The 21,537-nt window shown below is 50.7% G+C and overlaps 1 protein-coding gene across 5 annotated transcripts in view; it reads right to left on the bottom strand.

Moving 5' to 3' along the window:
- Positions 1–238: 238 nt before the first annotated feature.
- The window catches only part of TMEM101 (transmembrane protein 101), a 63,327-nt gene continuing 42,028 nt past the window's right edge, over positions 239–21,537 (bottom strand). For 4 of the 5 annotated variants that reach the window (XM_074979180.1, XM_074979181.1, XM_074979183.1 and 1 more), the window contains 3 exons: positions 2,609–2,796; positions 1,378–1,458; positions 239–734 (listed from right to left, as the gene is read on the bottom strand). In XM_074979180.1, the coding sequence (XP_074835281.1) occupies positions 710–734; positions 1,378–1,458; positions 2,609–2,796 (294 nt within the window). In that variant the 3' untranslated portion in view covers positions 239–709. The remainder of the gene's footprint in view (positions 735–1,377; positions 1,459–2,608; positions 2,797–21,537) is intronic. The other variant, XM_074979185.1, reaches the window with a different exon arrangement.

The raw sequence follows: 21,537 nt of genomic DNA, 5'->3' as shown, positions 1-21,537 counted from the left end.
TCATCTGTCTAACCATCTTCATAGCTTTCATCCCTATCTATCCGCCCATCTCCTACTCACCTCTCTGTTTCTACCCCTCCCTTCTGTAGGCAACCCTCTCTCACAGGGTTATTAGTTGGCCTGACCAAGCCATCCCTTCTCCCAGTCTGACCCTTCTGCTCTCCCCAGGTTCCCCACCCTGCAGCCTTCACTTGGGAGGGACAGAAACATTCCAGAGCCACATGGTTTCCATTCAGCTTGCTCTTTATTGTGGAGGTGGAGACTAGAGACTCCCTTGGAAACAGACATACAAAATAAAATCAACCTGATTTGGGAGGACAGCACGGGGTCAGGGTTCAGCTGCTTAGACTGGCCACTGCACACAACATCATGGCACCACTACCTGGATGGCCCTGCCCTGCCCCTGGGCGCACATCCATCTCCATGACCCTGCCACAGGAGGGGGTCCTCAGCACTGGGCTGATCTCAGCTGCTACAGTGTGTCCTCTCCAGGTGCTGTAGAGGGGGAGGTCTCCATGCCTCTGAGGGAGCTGTGCTGGGGTGTGGGAAGGGTCTGGGAATGGGAGGCTGTGCAGGAGGGTGGGAGGAGGGAAGATCCTCTTGGCAGAAAGATTTCCAGCTTTTCAGGGCTCAATTAAAAATACAAATGACACCAAAAGACTGTGAACATTTAAAAAGAGACCATGTAGGGCAGGGCATGGGGACCCCATCACCATATGTAGGAGTCCTCGTACCTGCCAGAGAGAGTGGGGAGTCAGATATCGGGGTAACAACAGGTGAACCTCTCACCCCATCAGTCCCCTCCTTGAGCTCTGCCCCAGCCACTCCCTTCAGCCTTGTCCCTGTTGCTCCCTCCACCCTACAGAGTAGCCCACCACTGAGCCCCAAAAGCAGAGAGGAGGCATCCTTATTCTTGACAGCCCCCCAAAATCCCCCACTGGGATACACTTTTCCTTTCCCCCAGCCCTATAAAATAGACAGGGTAGGCCTAGTGCCTTGGAGAAGGAAAGGTGGGGAGAGGAGGAGGGGTTGTGGCATTGGGGATCCTCCTTCCCTGCACCCCAGCCTAGCTGTCCTACCCCCTGGGCCTATACCATTCATGTAGGACCTGAGCCATAGAGTCTGGATCTGGATTCCAAGTCTCGTCACTGCAGGGGTTCTAGTCTGGGAAAAGGGCAGGGGTTGATGTGATCCCTAGGGCGATCAGCTCTGGAGTTAGGGTCGCAAAAGAGGCCAGTTCCCAGAGGGTGTGGAAGAAAATGGGGCAGCTTGCGCCATGTCCTGGGATACCCCAGACCCTGCCTTAGACCTGCCATGCTGGAGTGGGGGGCACCCCCTGTGGAGTGACGTGAACTCCAGGGTACGGGGCACACTCACCGCACTCTGCTGTTGTGGTTGCTACTGTCACCAAAGAGCAGCTCAGACATCAAGGACTCTGGGCTGGATCTCTTCCCATACCTGAAGGGCAGTTAAACAGAGCACTGGGTTCAGGGTCTCTGCTGGCGGGAGTGGGGGATGGAAACCCCAAAGCACAGCATTCCCCCCCCCTCACAGCAGCTACTCACAGGGAGGGAGGGAGGAAGGGAAATGAATGGGAGACAGGATCAGTGAGAATGGAGTGTGCCAAGGCTCCCTCTAATCTTTTACATCCATGTGTGGACTATTTTTACGTGCACCGAAGTACAGGCAAAGGTGCAACACCAGTAGGAAAAAAAGAAACCTGGCTGTGGGCATGCTGCTAATCAGCTGGACAGCACTGGAATCTCTCTTGAGCAGCCACACAAGCACCCAGGCCATGGGAGGGCTGGAAGGATGGGGTGGGGGTGAGTGCCGAGAGGGGGCTGGGGTGTAAGAGGGACGTTAAGGGCTTGCCAGAGGAGGATTGCTAGCAGCCCCTTCTAGTTTGCAATCAGTGTGTATTAGCCCCTGCCTCCCACAGGGCTCTGTGTGTTAATGGAGCTGGTGCCTAATGTGCCATTTCATGGCCGCCTTCTCTGCAGTGCTCCCCAAAGGATCCCCCAGGGACCAGGAGACCCAGCAGTCTGTCTACTCCATGGGCTACACTGGGAGATTATCCAGGGCTGAAAGAGAATAAACCACATAATTTTCACTGGAGTGAAAACATGGAGCTGGGAATGGTATCGCAGACCCTGATCTGGAACAGATCTAGCAGAGTGTGGGGGCTAGAGGAATGCCCCATTTTCTCTCTCTCTCTTTCTCTCTCTCTCTCGCGCATGAAAAAAAGACCAGGCAAAGGTCCTGCACCAATATCCATATTGGTGCATAACTGCCTGTGGTCAAAAAGACACACACACACACACACAGAGATCACAGATTTGTGCACAAAGAGAGACAGCTGTGCTTGTGTACAAACATGGCCTCTGTGAACCCAACAAGACAACACACAGGCATAAACATGGCTCTTCCTGCACAAAACCCATGGAAAGTCCTGCGCAGCAAACACACACACACACACCCCACTGCCACAAACATACCAACTCGTGCACAAACCCCGACACCCATGGCCCAACATGAGGACACCACACACACATTTGTATGCAAGTTTGTGAACAAGCACACATGCAGAGCCCAACACACCCACACACACCGCTGCCTTGTCACCAGATTGATGTAATGACGAAGGGCAGAGAAGTATTTGGCCATTTCTTCTGGGGAGGCATCATCTCCAGGGTTTTCTGGCTTTGGGGGGTAGGCCTCTACCAACTCCCCCAAGCAGAATAGCACGCAGAGGGTCATGGCAACCAGCGCAGGCCAGAGCTTCAGAGCGGCAACCATCTGAGAAAAGGGCAAAAACTGGGGTGAATACATCATGCAAATAGAGATATCACCCTTTCTACCTTCTCACTGTCCCCAGCTGCACATTGCAGCTGTGTTTCTATGTGGAAGCTGTTGCTGCCAGTCTCAGAACTCAATAAAGGTGGCCTTGAACTTCATGAATCTCCAAGGTTCTGGCTGGGAGCAAAGTCTCCCCTTGGAAGTTGTTGGACCAGAACCATTTCCACACACCCCTGCTCCCCGCACCCTTCACCTACGGTCAGCACACCTGGTTGTCAAGTTTCAGACTCAAGGGATTCAAGGGGCAATAGGACAGCTCCATCTCCCACCTGCCCATATGGTGCAGGAGCTGGGACACCAGCATGGGGATCAGAAGAACTGAGCTCTGGTCTTGGCTCTGCCACTGGCCTACTGGATGACCTTGGGCAAGTCACTTCTGTCTTGTGTACCTCTTGCCCCTCCCACCCTCTGTGCATTTATTTTAATTGGAAGTTGAGCCTGCCCTTGGCTGTTGCTGCTAGATGTTTCTAGCATACAAATAACAATAGGAGCAATAGTCCAGTGGCAATCAGGCCTCGTTGCCTAAAGGGCTGATGCTCCTTCCCACTTAAGGACTGCTTGCTGTCACTCCCAGCAGAGAGGCCATTTCCATGAACCAAGAAGGGGCTAACCCCTCTGTCCTGTTCTTCCTTTGCAAATGCACAGAGCTGCTGAGTTAGTGAGTGTCCATGCAAACAAAGCAGGGTCCTAGATTCCTTCTCCCTCATTATTCATGACCCAACTCCCTGTAGTTCCATGCAGCATCTGAGGTTCATCCCCAAAGGCTTTCATGCCCTGGGTTGAAATCCCATCTCATTTGCTCTGGAGCAGCTACCCAGAGCATTGTGGTGGTTAGGCAGGTCTACTCAAGACCTTAAAGTTGACTGTAAATTTGCAGTTCCAGCTACGGCAAGTGACTGCGTTGAACCATCGGTGATCACGAGAATGAGGAGTACAGGGGTCAACTGTCGACCCTTGATAATTAAATGTTGTGCATCCCCAGTAGGCGTGTGAAATGGAACTCTGGAAGATTAAACCTGACTGGGACGCTCTCCCAGACAGTGTAGATGTATCTTAATTTTGGCTTTCTGAGTCATCATACACAAAGCTGGGACTTTCAAAAGAGACTGGATGAAACATCCACCTCCTCCTGCATCCCATAAACAAGACACTTTTCCTACCAGACCAAAGCAGCCAGCTCTGGGGTGGAAAACAGCAACAATTAAATACTGACAGCCTGATTCTGCTGCCTCTTAAGCCATTGTGACATCATTGACTTCTGTGACATTACTCCAGTGCAGTGAAGATCAGCCTCTGGCCCTACTTTTCTATTTCCTGTCTGCATTACCTTGGGATGAATACATTAAAATTTGGCATAGTGCTTTGCAGGAAGAAAGCAGCATCCAGAGCTCTGTGTTCATTCAAACTGGCACCCGGGCTTCTCAATATGTATGATGCATGTCAGGTCAGACTGAGCTCTGTTATGCCACTGCAAATCAGTTGCAGAAGATGGTTAGTTACCCTGGTACAAATGCATACAATTCTCTGTTAGTCTGTGTGTAGCAGAATAGTTACAGCATTACCTCCGTCACACTATTTGTTTGCCTGGTGCTGTACAGCTAAAAGAGGAGAGTCCCTTTTATGCTTATGCATGTAGCACATGTACCCATAGGTGCATGCCCTTTGGATGTGACTGTGATGTACATTCAGCATGGGTCTCTCTGCGTTGTGTTTTTTTGCTCTATATTGATTGTAAAGTGGGAACGAATACTCCAGACTTGGTAAGCAGAACTCTCTGCCTGTCCATTACCAGAACTGCTTTGCATCCTAGCCATCTGCAGCACCAACATATACTTGCTGTGACAATGGCACCTGGAGCCAGTGCCCATCACTAGCATAACCTCTCAGCTCCTGTAGTGCTAGCTGATACCTTTGAAATCAGCTCTTTAAAAGTAACTTGAGAAAAGTGGGCTTACCCTAGGGTAACTCCACTGACTCCAAGGGTGTAACACTAGGGCTTAGATTGGTCCTGACACTCTTGCTTCCCTTTAGAAATTCTAGAGTGAGGTCCTCTAGTTGTTCCCCTGACTCACTTTCCTGGAAACGTGCAGAGAGGTATTCTCATTCCCAACACAAGATGCTATATCACACAGCGCTGAGAGCCCATCTGACTCACCAGACACCCCTCCCCACTGAATAGAGCTGAGACACAAAGCAGGAGAGATTTAAGAGTGGGAACAGGGAGGGAAAAGAAGATGCCCCTCAAGGCCTGCTCCTTAGGAGTCACCTCAGCCCTCTCCTCCTAAGGCTTTCCTTATTTGTATTATGCTAGCACCTATGAACCCTGAACATGGCCCAAGACCTATACTGTGGCAAGTTGTGTACATTATTAGGTGCATTATAGTAGCATCTAAGTGGCCCAAACGTTTGCCTGACACTGCATATTATTCGGGGTATTACAGTAGCCCCTAGGCATCCCCAGGATCCCAGTGTACCAGGTACGGGACATCTTTAGATGAATTATGGTAGCCCCCTAGGCAAACAGGACCCATGGGCCAGGCACTGCACATTATTAGGTGTATTATGGTAGCACCTAGGTACCCAAGTGTACCAGGTACTGCACATTACTAGGGATATTAAGGTAGCACCTAGACAGCCCAGGACTCGAGTTTGCCAGACTCTACACATAAATAGAAGTATTACAGTAACACTTAGGAGCCCCAAGACCCCAGTGTGCAAGTACAGAGGGATCCAGTGTGCCAGACACTGCACATTGCTACCCTGCTTGGCCAGTAACTCCCACACCTACCCCCATGCCAGAAGCTGGTGGGAGGTAGAGATGTGGGGTTGATCCCTTCCCCACCCTTTCCCTCCTAGTCAAATTGGGATGGTCTTAAACCATGGGGATCTCTCTGCTTCCCTTAAGGAGTCCACACTGCTATCCAACATGCCACCCACAACCTCCCTCTTTGCTCACCTGATCCCTGGATGGGGGCAAACAGCCCCTGGCTTTCTGCCACCAGGGCAGTGCTTGGTCCCCAGCCAGACCCTGGCCCCACTACTCACCACGGGAAAGTGTCGGGCACAGGAGGCAGAGAGGCACAGATGCCAGCTGGATGCACGGGGAGAAGCTGGAGTTTTCACTCCCTCTTGCTGCTCTGCTTGTGCTGGCTGCTCACCATCCAGGGGCTTTATAGCCCAGCAAGCTCAGGGAATTAAGGAAGGAGGAAAGCTCCTCCCTCCCTCCTCCCCAGCATTTACTGATCAATGTCTTGCCATCAGCTAGTCCTGGTGCCTCCCAACAGAGAGTGGGGTCCATGCCAAGGGAGGGGGTACTGGGATGAGCCCCAGAGAGAGTGACAGCTAAGGGCTCCAACCCAACTTCCCTTTGTAAATGACATGCACGGAGAGGGCTGGAGCCTGCTGTGGGACTGACCCACCAAGGCTAGGTGCTGCGGGCAGTCATACATCAGAACAGGAGACGGTGGGGGGTGCTATAGTGATTGGACTCCAGCATCAGGGGGAATGTAGCACTGAGGTTCAGGTCACTTGCATTCATTTGGATTCCAATGGCTGAGACAGGGGTTGGGGAGGCTAGCCTCAGTGTACTGGCCAAACCCCCAGATCCCCTCTGCATCAGATCCCCTCTGTCATCTCAGCTGTACCCTCATGCCCTGTCCAAACCTGTTATGTAGGTAAACAGATGGCATGTTCCAGCCCAGAGGTGACTGCACTTCAGTGGGGTGTGAATGATTCTGGTTGGGCACCAGGGTGGTTAGCAGTTGACTGTCCTGATATGCAAGGGGGTCACTGAAGCGGGACCAACTGTACAACAACATCTGTACAGATAGGAGATGATGAAAGAAAAGAGTGAGGATGATAGACAGAAATCGAGAAAAACAGAATAATAAACAAAGACAGATAGCTGTCAAAGTAGATTCACTGTTGGTCAATGTATAGCAGAAAATCTATTGCAAATTCTACCTGCACCTGCCTTTCTTTCTTTCTTTCTTTCTTTCTTGCTTTCTTTCTTCTACTTCAACTGCAGCCTGCCTCGCAGTCCATTTCATTCTTTCTGTCATAGTCAGACAGACAGCTACACAACCAGCTTCTCTACTGCTCGCTCTTTATCCTCCTTTGCCAGAACCATCCATAAACTCAACCTTCGTGGTCCCTGAATGCCAGTCCTGGAGAGTCCTTCCCTGTAGCCTAACACATTTAGGAGGGCTCAGGGAGCCACAAACCGTGGGTGGGGTGTGGGGGGCTGTATGCTGGGATAAAGACTTCGGTGCTAGGTATTTCAATAGCAAGCTCTTTATGGCAGGGTCTTTTCATTGTGTATCTGTGCAGTGCTCAGCACAGTGTGGCCCCAGTCTTTATTTGGGGATTGTTTGGTTCTTGAATAATAACTAGTAAATGCAGTGGGCACTTAATTTGCATGGTGTGAAACCAACGGGGTGCTTCGCAGCCAAGCACCGCTAGCCCTTCAGCATTTGCCATCATCAGGTATTCTCTATGTGCCACATCTTCCGGAACTGTCTCCAAACCATTGACAGGTGCCATCTTCCAAACCCTTCACGTAGCAAGCTGAGACTGCCACAATAAACAGAATCTAATCGGTCAGGCCTGGAGGGAGGCAAAAACCCCTAACTCCCCTCTTTCCTATATCACGCCCTTTCATGACTTGAAATCTCATTTATGCTGCTCCACAGTGCATGCTGAGTGCCATCCCAAAGAGGAATGCCCTCTCCCCGCTGGAACAAGGTGCTAATTCATAGCCCTGCTGGTTTCATATATGGACCCTCCTGATCTTATCCAGGATCCCAGACTGCCCACTGCACTTTTCTCCATGTTGGACCAGGGTAATTTGCAGGACAGAGGGAGTCGACATTTCATGGTCAAAGGAAAAAGTTGGGGAAAGTTATTGTTTAAAAGGGAGCTGTTTGCAGCTGCTTGGCAGTTGAAATATTAAGCTAGGACTACAGTGCAACTGGAAAGCACAGGCAGCCATTCCTGAGCTGTCTTTGCTCAAGGTAGCTTGCTAAAATCAGCTGTGTAATGCTGCTGACATGTGCATAGGGTCCCAGGCAGGATTGTGCTCAGGCCGCCAGCCGGTGTTGCCACAGTCATGCTGCTGTTATTGGTGAGCTACATTCAAGTGAAGCTAGTTCAAGTCTGTCTAAAAATGCTGCAATCACACAACCCTATGACAGTAACACACACCCCTATGCATTATCCCAGGCTGTGCTTCATCAGGAGGCAGAGTGCAGGTGAAATGGGAGAGAGGGGAATGATGGAGACCATGTGGCTTGGTGGTGGATCATGAGGCTCTGTAGTTTGGGTTTGTCACTACCACAGTCTATGCAGGTGGGGTCACCCAGGACAGGTGAGCTAATCACTTCTCGCTCCACACAAGAATGTTTGGGGGATGGTACGAGGGGAGGGGATGAGGCAAGGCAGGAACAGCTATAAACACATGTCGTGACTCAGCAGGGGAGGAGAAAGGTGGACAGGAAAATAAAAGGCAAACTCACCTAAGCTGCTTACATAATGCAAATTGTTAGGACGCTGGATTCAATTTCCAGCTCCGCTGCTGACGCCCTGAGTGACCTTAAGCAAGTCACTTGGCCCTGATCCTCAAAGGTATTAGATGCTGAGCCCCCTGGGGGAGTTAGGTGCCTGGGCACCTTTGAGAGTTTGTGCCTCAGTCTCTCCATGCCTCCGTTTCCCATCTGTACCATTGCCCTGCTTCAGTGGAGAAGAGGTTGTTTGGATAAATCCATTGATTCTGGGCATGTGCTTGCAGCCATCTCCTCAATGTGAAGAAAGAGCACAGAACTGGAAATGATAGAGAGCACTGCCTCTGGACTCAGTAGTGTCGGGTGCTATTCCAACACTTAGGAGGAAATGATCCCTGCCCCCAGCGAGCTGCCAGCTGCAATAGATGAGACAGATCCAAACTCAGACAGGAAAACAGAGTCACAGAATAAGGGACTTCCCCACGGCCATGGGCTAAATGTGTAGCAGAGATGAGACTGGAAACCCTGTCTAACTACAGTGCCCTAGCCACTGGACAACACTACCACTGGGAAAAGCCTGAAGAAATTCACTGAGGCTTTGCCATGGGGACTGACCCAAACAGCCCCATGTATGCCATTGACACAGGAACACTGCTGGCCTGCTCACCTGAATATTTACAAACCACACAGTGCAGCTGCCCAAGTCTTGTGGATTTGTGGAGCACACATTTGGGGCATGAATGCTGCATCCTTGGATGGGAAAGAAAGGCAGTGGCTCAGGGAGCTTTTTCCCCCAACCCAGCACTGGGAGGGCTGCAGTACTTGGAGCAAAGGCCACTCTCCAGCTTCTGGGGCCTGGCTGTGTGATCCCTTCTCAGAGTCCAGCTTCTGCCAGTCTGGTGCAGCAGCTGGGTGCTAGGGGAGAGGCTTCAGGGGGTTACCCTGACCGCTCAACACAGGGATGGCAGCAGGCACTGGTCCCTGAATCTGCTCACAAAGCCTCTCTCTCCATCACCTTGGTGTTGATTACACAGAGCAGGAAGCAAAGGAGAGTCAGGGACTGTGCTACCTGCCTCGCAGTCCAGACATTCACAGCATCCCTCAGGCCAGCTATGGCCCTAGCACCAGTGCTGCAGGGGCCCCTGTGTGTGGAGGCAGCTTAGCCACAAAATCCCAGCATCCAGATCCCTGGCTGTGCCAAATCTCTGGGTAGTGCAGGGAAGACAGGATTGCTGTCCTGATCTTCAGGACTGTTTTAGTTGAGGGCCACCTCAAGGCTCTTACGCCAACTAGTAATGACTCACTACGGACTGTTCCTCCTGCCATAGACCCTGCACCTTCTCACACACCAGAGAAATCCCTCTAGATACCCAGCTGGGAGCAGCTCTATGGCCCTGTAGGTAGAGCCCTATATTGAGACATAAGTGAGGTAGGTTTGTGATGGGGTTCAGGGGTCCCCAAGCTCTGCACCCTGTCCACAGGCAGGAGTGACTCTCACTCAGCAGGTAGAATAGGAAGTTTATTAGGCGACAGAGGCACAGCTCAGCACAGAGGTGTCAGTACAGCCGGCAGAGACAGTCATTCCAATCCATCCTGGGGAGAGAAGCCTGAGGGGTGCTCCATCTGGGGTGTAGCTTCCTCCGTCACCAGGCTGGCTGCCTTCCAACTCCCTCTCCCCCAGCTTCTAACTGCCGCTTCCGAGTCAAACCCCGCTCAGCTGCTCCCTGCTCTTTGCTCAGGAGAGAAGTGTTACCTGCCAGCTTAGGTTGCAGCCCCAGGGATCATCCTTAGCTGCTGTGAGCTGCTCTGCTGTCTCTCACACACATCCAGCCTGAGTCTCACATGCACCTCTCTAACTCCATCATAAGGTTCTAGTTCTGACTCTCGGGCTCAGTGAGCTGGGCCAAATCATTTCCCTTGCTGTGCCTTGGTTTCCCCATCTCTAAAACAGAGAGTAGCCATACTGACAACCTTCATGAAGTGCTGCGGGTGCCAGGGAGGGAACATGCTGCATTAGAACGATGCCAACTGGCAGAGAGGGGCTGGCCCTAGGTATCTGGAATGCTGTGCCTCTATATTTCAAAGATGTCACCCTTAGCCTGCTGGTGAAACAACAACCAGTAATAGCTGAAGACTCCCGCAGCTGATAGCTTAGCATAACCCCACCCTCTTGTTATCAATCATGCTGTGACCGCAATGCCTGGAGACCAGCCCAGCTGGGAACCCATGATGCCAGGCACTGTATAAACAGAGTCCCTGCCCGGTACTGCTAACTAGCAGGGTAGGGGAGAGGGCCAGAGTAAGACAGTATCTCCATCTCATCTATATTTTCCCTCAGTCTGGAGAGTTTGGGTGCCTTCTCCACATAGAGGCCACTGCCAGATGGGGGTCAGGAATGGGACAAGGAGCCACTCAGTACCCTGTGCTGCATCAGGAGCTGGCCAAGGGCGGGTACAGGATTACTGTGGGTGAGTACAGAAGCCTGGGTCCTAGCTCTCATGGGTGGCCAGCGGGAGCTGTGACTTTCACACCTTTTTGGAAATCCCAGTCTGAGATCCATGTCACAGTACAGCACCAGCTCATACGCAGCAAAGAGGCAGTGGACTGAACAGTACATGATGAAACTCTCCTTCATGACAGGAGGAGGCCCAGCAGAACAGCATTGGACGCACTTATACCGGCACCTCGCACCTCCATTGCTCTTCCCAGCTGTAGATCTAAAGTGCTTTACAAAGGAGCTCAGTGCCATTATTTCTGCTTTTACACATGGGGAAACTGAGGCAAAGGGAATAACATGATTTGCCCAAGGCCACCAACAGGCCAGTAGCAAAGCCAGGAACAGAATCTGATACTCTGTCCCCCTGAGGTGTGGTCCTGGGAGCTGGACTTTGCCCTGCCGCTATGTTTGCGGGCACTGCACCTCCTTCTACCCACATCAAGCATCTGTTAAAAGTTCATTTTAAAAAACCATGCATAAAACAAGTTCTGAATGACTTACCCACATACGTGTGTACTTGCAAACATGGCCGACCAGCTGATGTTCCCCACACTGCCCCATAATTAGAAAGGTGAATGATTAGTTAATTAATCACTGCTTCCTGGATGGATCTCTCATTAAGACTCTGATTATTCTACAAAACAGTTTCCTGGGCCAATCAATAGTCATCAAAGCCCCTTTACGGACTGATGAGTTGCCCTTTGCAACTTAGTTTCATTAAATCCCAACTCGTCGGGAGAAACTAATTCTTTATGGATTTGGCATTAAGAGCAAGGGGCCAGATCCCAAGAGATTTGCTTTATCCCCTCTCAAACAAAATTCTCACTGAAGTCTCAGAGCCATTTTACCTGACTAGGGACCAGCGAATATGTGTGCCATTTTATCTCTCTTCTTACAACAAGATCTCAAGACAAAAAAGCAGTCAAGTAGCACTTTAAAGACAAACAAAATAATTTACTAGGTGAGTTTTCGTGGGACAGACCCACTTCTTCAGACCATAGCTATACCAGAACAGACTCAATATTTAAGGCACAGAGAACCAAAAATAGTAATCAAGGTGGACAAATCAGAAAAAAAAGGATCAAGGTGAGCAAATCAGAGAGTAGAGGAGTAGAAAGGTGGGGGGGTCAAGAATTAGATTAAGCCAAGTATGCATACGAGCCCCCTATAGCGACTAAGAAAATTCCCATCCTGGTTCAAACTACGTGTTATTGTGCCGCATTTGAATATAAAAGACAGTTTGGCTGTCTCCCTTTCAAGAGTGGTGTGAAAATTTTTCTTCAGTTACACACAAACTCTTAAGTCATTAACAGAATGGAACAAAACAGACATAAAAACATTCCAGATCCACAAACCAGTTAGTCAACATTTTAATGGAATGGGCCATTCTGTTAATGACTTAAGAGTTTGGGTGTTACTGAAGGAAAATTTTCACACCACTCTTGAAAGGGAGACAGCCAAACTGTCTTTTATATTCAAATTCGGCACATTAACATATGGTTTAAACCAGGATGGGAATTTTCTAAGTCACTATAGGGGCTCGTTTGCATACTTGGCTTAATCTAATTCTTGACCTCCGCCCCCTTCTACCCCTCTACTCTCTGATTTGCTCACCTTGATCCTTTTTTTTCTGATTTGTCCACCTTGATTACTATTTTTGGTTCTCTGTGCCTTGAATATTGAGTCTGTTCTGGTATGGCTATGGTCTAAAGAAGTGGGTCTGTCCCACAAAAGCTCATCTGATAAATTATTTTGTTAGTCTTTAAAGTGCTACCTGACTGCTTTTTAGTTTTGATAATACATAGACTAGCATGGCTCCCTCTCTGTTACTATTCATGATCTCAAGGTGACTTACAGTCATTCTTTGTTATTATTTATTTGTATTGTATAAATTTCAAGGAGCCCCAATCAATGATCCACCCATCCACCCCCAGATGGCTCCTACCTCAAATAATTCCTTTCTGCCTCCTGAAGGCTGGTCGATATCATTCCCTGAGTGTTGCAGATGGGTAAACTGAGGCGCAGAGAGGCTAAGCTGGTCATTTTCAGCCTGACTTAAAGAGGCTGTATGAGCTGACTAGTCTCCGATTTCCAGAGCATGCTGAGGACCCACAATTCTGGGTGAGAGCTGCAGGCATTCTGCACTCGGAGGAGCAGGTCTGAAAACCTGGGAGCACCTCAAACTGGCCACCTTGTGGAAAAACTCAGAACATCAAGGCTGTACCACTTCTCCAGTCATGCTTTGTAGGGCTGTGTCTGTGCATGGATCACTGGTGTCTCCAAGGCTCTGCTTGGCCAGTAGATAAATCTATAGCATCTTGGGGTGTTAGAACCAAAGATCCTGCCCACAGACTATCCAGCGGGGAGCATAGTTACACCCACCTTCTCTAGAAAATACCCTGCCCTTCCCTGCTCCCCTCAGGGTCTGTCTGTACTGTGGAGTTAGACCCCTACAGTCCTCGGGCTGAAAGAGACCTCAGGAGGTCATTGAGTCCCCTCTCCTCGCCAAAGCAGGATCAACCCTCATGAAATCATCCCATCCAGGGTTTTGTCAATCCAGAACTTAATAAACTCTAGGGATGGAAATTCCACCACCTCTCCAGGTAACGCATTCCAGTGATTCAAAACCCTCCTAGTGAAAGGGTTTTTCCTAATATCCAACCTAGACCTCCCTCGCTGTAACTTGATACCATTGCTCCTTGTTCTGCCCCTAAACCCCTCTCCTGGCCACACACACACAACCTTCCCATTGGAGCATGGTAGTGCTTTCAGCCAGGCCGGGCGAGAGATCAGAGCTCAGGTGCTACTTTCACTAAGACTGGTAACCTTCCCTTTTTGCAGTCACGATGCAGGCTAAGGCACTCCAATGTTGATAGTTCTCCAGTGCCTTCCCCAAATTCCCCCACACTCCCAGAGGGACAGAAAAGTTCCCCCACAAGTCACGCCAAAAGAAAGACAGAGCAGCTCAGTTTCCAGTGCACCACAAAGTACCATGGGATATGTCCTCTGAACCTCCAGCTGCACCCATGGGGCATGCAGCATGAGTAAGGATACGCTTTGCAGTGTGGTCACTCACACCAGTCTAGGTTCACTTGACCCAGGGGCCAATCATCCAGGCTGACTGAAGCAACAACTCACTGTTGCTGTAGCAACAGTCAGAGCACTGAACACGGGCAAAGCTCACTACACTGCCACCATGTCATTTAACCTAAGGCAGGCAAGTCAACTACCGCTCCCACCAGAGCAGTGTCTCGCTGTCTGGATGACAGAGTCTAGCATTTTCTTTCTGCACAGACCCAGGCACTGTTCCCAGGTTATAGCGTCCCTGGAACCAGCTCAGCGGAGACAGGAATTTCAGAATGTTCTCAGCCAACACATTTGTGACTCTGAACCACAAATGTCTAACAGAGAAACTGTCTAAGAGTGAAGCTCCACCCAGTCAGGGAATGAAAAGTCACCATTTGACCCTTTTGTGACCAATCAAAACCCAGCTCAAGTTTCATATATTCATACAGCATCTATGGGGCAAAAATCTTTCCCAGAAATCATGGGGATGGGGAGGGGAGCATTCTGAGTGACAAAGGCTCTGGAGAAAACTGGGGGGGCTGGAAGAGCCCTAAAGACTTCATTTAACTGGTCTTGCTTCACCATGGAGAAGGGACTAAGCATATCCACCCCTTGCTTGCCAGGTATTTGCCCAGGTTCGTCTTAGAAAACACCAAGATGTCGGTGTGCAAGAAAGTCACAAGGTTTTGCTTCAGTTCTTGCAAACACAGTTTAACGTTGTGGCTTTGGTGCAGTCAGATACCAGCACGTCACTTTCCAAAGGCAGGAGGCAGCTGCAAAGAGGGGAGGTCAGGCCGCATCTGAGTGGTGTTGTCCCTATGTGCCAGATTGCAATGTCACTCATATCCATGGCAATGATAAGTTGTGTGTATTAAAAGTTGTGATTTCCAGACTAAAAACCACATCCTACCAGGTTCTGACAGCCTTGCAATGATGGGAACTCAACAAGCTCTGTAGGCCTCCTGGTTCAGTGCTTACCTATCCTTGCCCTTAGGAAGTTTTTCCCAATAGCTAGCGGCTTGCAAATTCATAGATATGTTCTGTTTCTGCAGGTGTCCATAGCCATGGATGCAGATAACCAGGTCTCATTTTGTGGATACAAATTTTGTATCTATGTTGTGCTCTACCAATATCTAACCTAAGTCACTATTGCTGCAAAGTCAGTTGATTCCTTCTTTTCCAACCCTGAATGGATATGGAGAGCAACTGATCATGGTCCTATTTACCACAACCTTTTATATATTTGAAAGCTGTTAGCTTGTCCCTGCTGGGCTGTCTCCTCTCTAAACATTCCCCTTTCTTTCAAACTCTCCCCCCGCTCACAATTTCTAACCTGCTTATAATCTTGGTTGATTTTAGTTAATCCAAATGATTCCCCACTGGCTGAGTCAAAGTTGAAGTTGGAAAAGAGCTAGACAGACTAAGAAGGGAGACACACAGAGAAAAACAACCTCAGGGACTATGCCAGCGGGAATACCAAGGTGTATAAAGAGGTATCAATTTGCCCATGTAACAAACAGCTGATTTACGATAACTTAAACTGCACAGTGCAGATTATGCATTAAATTGCTTCTTGCCTTCTCTCTGAGCTCCATCTAGGCCCTGTCTTTGATGCAGGTCATACAGGAGTATGGAAGATGCTCCTTCCCTGCCCTTGGGAGCTATATACCTGGCCCCTACCAAAATGGCTCAGACCTCTACTAATTCACTCAAGGTAAGAGCAAGAGCTGGTGGTAATCAATAATTGCTGAGACTCAGGACTCTGTAGTCCTGTGACCAGCTCTGGGCAGGAGTGGGGACCAGTGTTCAGAAAGGCAAACAGGAGCTCACCTCTGTCCAGTGGCTACATCAGGACACTTGAGTTATAGCCCTAGATCCCTCTAGGGGTGATGTCTAGTGGTCAGAAGAGGGTTAGGATTCCTGAGTGCTATTCCCACCTCAGGTCAGTCTGTGCCTCAGTTTCTCTGTCTATGGAAAAGAGGTAATGCTATCCATCCGCTGCCACATGAGGTTTAATGCACTCTTGTTAGTAAGATGCTCCGAGACCCCTAGCAAGGAGGGCAGAGAATTATTAGGCATGGCAGCCCAAATTAAGTTATTTCTTTACTTCCCATTTCATCATTTTAAGTAGACAGAAGCAAATACACACTGCTCTCTTATAAGCCCCTGCAGGAATATCTATGGGCCAAGCTGTCATGAACCACACTGATCCATCAAGACTCAGATCAGTATGCAGGACACATGACACCAAGAGCTGATGTGAGTGCCTGACAAATCACATCATATATATCAATTACCAGCCAGCAGCTCTGACAAAGTGCTGTTAAAACCCCTGCCAAATAAATAACACAGCCACTTTGCCACCCAGCTAACCCAGCACTGAACTCCTCTCCAATTTGCTCTAGCAGCTCCAGTCAGGGAGCTGAGATTTAAGACATCTATATCTGCTGTCCCCTCTTGCTGCTAGCCCTGCTGGGGGCATGAAATCAGGAATGGATTGGGAGCCAGGGCCATGCAGAACATATCTCTCCCCAGCCATACACACAGCTGTAAATAGATTGAGAGAGGCACATGCCTGGTGAGTGATGGGGAGGGGCGAGGTGACAGCTACTGCCGTACACACACACACACACACACAGAGCAGAGTGTTTGGGTGGGCTCACTTGTGAGTGCACACAGAGGCACAAAGGGTCTCACTGTGTACATGTGACTTGGGGTGTATGAACAATTGTGAGTCTCTCACATACACCTGAGCATGGACATGCACATCCATTCTCCCTGCCCAGCCTCTCAAGTGCCCGCAGGTACACCTCTGCTGTGACACATTTTTACGCTCACCCTCCTCAGCTCAGTCATTCATACACATCCATTCACACCCACCTACAGCCACAGCAGGCATGCTGTCCTTGCTGACACGCACTGTCCCAAGCTTTCACACAAACACAGCCAGCTACTGATCACTGCCCTTGCACACATCTGTGGGCACACTCATTCACATTAACCATCACCCCCACAGCTACTATTTCACATACACCCATTCTCACATGCTCACTGCTCCTTGGGTAAAACCACCTTGCATGCACCTTTTCCTCTGCCACACTCAGCAAGGAAGTATGAAATGCCATGGCTTGTGGGAGCCAACCTGTGGAAGAGACTGTAAGGCCTGGGGCTCCAGCCTGTTATAGTGGCAGGAGTGGGACCTCGCCACAGCTGTTCTCCAGCTCCAAGGAGAAGGGAGCAGGCCCACAAACTCAGGAGGGGTGACAGCTGCATCCTGGGAGGCTCCCTGCCTTCCACCAACCTGTCTCCAAGACAAAGGGGAGGGTGCATACTACAAGGTGGGTGAAGACCTGGGATGAAATGGGGCAGCAAAGTGCAGGGTCCCAGCGCATGCCAGCACTGCAATCAGGGGTCTGACTGCAGCACATGGAGACGTGCTGGGGCTGGCTTTGGTGGAGCTGACTTGAGAAACAAGAGCAATGAAGCAGCAGCAAAAGAGGTGGCACAAGCATTCTCAGGACCAGGGCATGCACTTGAGCAGTCTCGCTGGAGCACAGCCATGTCCTCCAGCACATATGAGCTGCGTGGTTGCATAGCAAACCCGCAAACCCATTGCAAACTCAGGAGCATCGTCTGAACCTGGGCTGGCAGATGGTACCCAAAAGAAGAGTCACCTGGAAGGTGGCTGAGCCCTGACAAACTCATCAGGGAAGCAGTAAGGAGGATTGGGCCCAGCCCCTATTATAGGCAGTAGGTCCAGGGCCTGTCTAGGTCTGAACTGGATCTCTGGTTCTAATGCACCATTTGTGTGGGGCAGCTGGTACCTCGCTTTCCTCACCCTATCATTGCTGCCAATCCACACTGCTTAATATCCCAGCACACCGCGCCTGCCTCCACAGCTAGTGGGCACAGTGTGTTATCCCAGCACTGCCCCTTGCACACACTGGGCTGTCCCTCTGAGGCATGGCTCTGCTGCTTGTCAGCTGCCCTTCGCCTTGGTTGATGGGGGTTTCGCTGTCCCTGACTGCCTGTCAGGAAGGGACTGCAGACCCAGCACCAGCCTGTCAGAGTGACTCAGGGAAGTGAAGGGAGCAGCCAGGGGAAGGGGGAAAGGGTGTCATGTGGCACAAGTGGGGGAGAGGGTGAAGGGAAATATGGATGTCAGAAAGACAGGGAGTGTTTGGGGAGGGACATAAAGGCAGATTGGGGATGTGCAAGGAGTTGCAGCCGGAGTGGGGGGGTCAGATGCAGAACCTGTTTGATGCTAACTGGGGCTGGGAATCATACAGCACATGCCTCACCATAAAGCCAAGGTCCTGCCATGGATGAGAGGTGAATGTGGTGCCCTGGCCAAACTCAAGCGCAAGTAAAGCCATTCAACCTGCCTTAGCCCCCTCCTAATCTCTGAGTCCATCTCCCCCACAACCTTTGCTCCCTGTTTTAACCTATTGTACAGTGTCTCTGTGGGCTGTTAAACAGCTGCCTAGTCTCACCCCAGATGACATGCGACTTGATCCTGTAAGGCTCTGTGTGCCAGCTCCCTGGAGTAGCACAGCTCTGCAGCTGCATGTTACTGGCCTCTCTCACAGGGGATGCTCTCCTGGAAGGTGAAGCCCTCCATCCCATACTTGCCCAGGAATGTCATTCATGTCCTGTAGGGCTGTGTCAGTGTATGGATCCATGGGAGGCTGCTGGGGTTGCCATGTGATAAGGGACAGCTGTTCTGAACACTCAGAGACCCATGAGAGTTCTTGTGTTTGAGGACAGCTGAGTGCTTCTCAGGGTGCCCACCCAGGTCATGTGGCTGGCACTGAACCCACAGTCACTCAGTAGGTGCTGTAGTCAGATTACCACCCACCCCACCCCCAGTGTAGTCAGCCAGGCTAACCACCAGGGTGCAGGATCTGCCTTTCACATATGCAAGACATCTCAGGCCTGTCATCTGCTGCCAGTGCTTGCGTTTACCAGCTCCTCTGACTTGGAGCCAGAACCAGGTGTGTCTTGGCAAGGTCAGGAGAGCTGTGTCTACACGTGCACGCTACTTCGAAGTAGCGGCACTAACTTCGAAATAGCACCCGTCGCGGCTACACGCGTCGGGCGCTATTTCGAAGTTAACTTCGACGTTAGGCGGCGAGACGTCGAAGTCGCTAACCTCATGAGGGGATCGGAATAGCGCCCTACTTCGACGTTCAACGTCAAAGTAGGGACCGTGTAGACGATCCGCGTCCCGCAACGTCGAAATTGTGGGGTCCTCCATGGCAGCCATCAGCTGGGGGGTTGAGAGACGCTCTCTCTCCAGCCCCTGCGGGGCTCTATGGTCACCGTGTGCAGCAGCCCTTAGCCCAGGGCTTCTGGCTGCTGCTGCTGCAGCGGGGGATTCATGCTGCATGCACAGGGTCTGCAACTCGTTGTCGGCTCTGTGTATCTTGTGCTGTTTAGTGCAAGTGTGTCTGGGAGGGGCCCTTTAAGGGAGCGGCTTGCTGTTGAGTCCGCCCTGTGACCCTGTCTGCAGCTGTGCCTGGCACCCTTATTTCGATATGTGCTATTGTGGCGTGTAGACGTTCCCTCGCTGCGCCTATTTTGATGTGGTGCTGCGCAACGTCAATGTTGAACATCGACGTTGCCAGCCCTGGAGGACGTGTAGACGTTATTCATCGAAATAGCCTATTTCGATGTCGCCACATCGAAATAGGCTACTTCGATGTAGGCTTCACGTGTAGACGTAGCCGAGCAGAGCAGCCAGCTATGTGGTGCAGCACAACGCTCCCTCACCCCAGAAGAGCTCCAGTGCACAGCAGGGCTCACGCCACCTAGAGCCTGGGGCTACTGAGATGGTACTAAGTATCGGAAGGGTAGCCGTGTTAGTCTGGATCCGTAACAGCAACAAAGGGTCCTGTGGCACCTTATAGACTAACAGAAAAATTTTGAGCATGAGCTTTCGTGAGCACAGACTCACTTCATCAGATGCTGGTCTTGGCAATCTGCAGGGCCAGGTATAAATAAGCCAGAGCAAGGGTGGGGATAACAAGGTTAGCTCAGTCAGCAAGGGTGAGGCTTACTACCAGCAGTTGATCTGGAGGTGTGAACACCAAGGGAGGGGAAGCTGCTTTTGTATTTAGCCAGCCATTCACAGTCTTCGTTTAAGCCTGAGCTGAGGGCATCGAATTTGCAGATGAATTGTAGCTCAGAAATTTCTCTTTGGAGTCTGGTCCTGAAATTTCTTTGCTGTAGGATAGCTACTTTTAAGTCTGCTACTGTGTGGCCTGGGAGATGGTACTGTAACCCAGAGCCACTGGCGCACCCAGTGCATTCACTTCTAATTTACACACATACCCGCTTCTGACTCCTTCACCCAGACACACAGCTGCACACACCCCACCCTCTGTCTGGATTCTCACTGCAACGTGGGGAGTATCTGACTGGCACCCACAAGTCAAGACAAGGGCACACACATCCTGCAGACTCCCTTAGGGCACAAACAGCTGTGCCCATGTGCACATGCTGCACAGGCAGTCCTAGGCAGAACCTCCAGCCCTGCCCACGGAGACCTGAACTGGCCTGGGTATGTGCATCTGAGAGCAGAGCTGGATCCCTGCTGCAGGATTTTGCCACGTGATGCAGGTACATGCAGCCCAGTGAGTAGACACAGCAGCTGAGACAGTCAAAAAAGCCCCAGGCTCTAGCTCAGTGCAAGTGCCTTTCCTCAGCACTGGTTTTATTCGCCCCAGCTTAGAGCAAAGCTGCTAGGTACAAAGCACAGAAGCCTCCCTAGGTCATCTTTGTCACAAGCTGCCACCTGCCCCCACATATACTCCAGCCACTTTCTCCTTGCCTTGACAGCCCTGTCCCAGCTTGGTGGGGGCTGGGCAGGGAACCTGGGCTCTCCCCATCACACTATAGGCACTGGGGCAGAAGGGGACATTTTATGCCTTGGTACAGCAGCACCGAGTGAAAATCTGGCCCCCTCAGCCAAGGGTCTTGAAAGACAAGGCCAAGGTGTCAGAGTCCAGCCTGGGACCCCTTCAGAGCTCTGGATTCCAGGAGGTTTTCAGCTCCACCCCCCCATTCACAGCCAGGGCCTGTGAAGCCCCACCACCCCACTGCCCCTTCCCAATCCCTGTTCAGTATCTTGGCCCAAGCTCCTGAGAGAGGCAGACACTGGTTCACCCAGACCCTGCAGTCACAGCCACACCGCCTTGCTCCTCATCTGTGCCAGAAGAACCCTGGTCTCCTTGGCACCTGGCCCGAGGCCATCTGGAGAACGCCATGACATCTGTGCTGGATCCCCTCTGTCCTGGGCCTCAAAGGCCAGCTTTGATCAGAGTAGCCACTCCCAGCTCCTTGGAAATGCAGCATCCTCCCCTGGGCCTCGCTTCTCTCCAGCCAGACCCAGCCCTGGTTCTGCCCATGGCGCAGAAAGGCTAGTGACCTGCCAGCTACAATCAGCTTAATCAGCTTATTACCTAGCACAGGGGCTGGCAATCGAAAGAGCAAGAAGAGCCTTTTTTTTTTTTTTTTTTTGGATTTGGTAAAAAACTCAATAATTCAAGTGCCTCAATGCATCTGAATAAAATACAGTTCTCAATAAATAACAACAAACTGTACTTTTTGTAACCCCTA

Source organism: Carettochelys insculpta, chromosome 28 (assembly GCF_033958435.1).
Source record: "Carettochelys insculpta isolate YL-2023 chromosome 28, ASM3395843v1, whole genome shotgun sequence".
NCBI lineage: Eukaryota > Metazoa > Chordata > Testudines > Carettochelyidae > Carettochelys > Carettochelys insculpta.
Note: the sequence above shows the minus strand (reverse complement) of the source record. Positions and strands in the feature narration are given on the sequence as shown.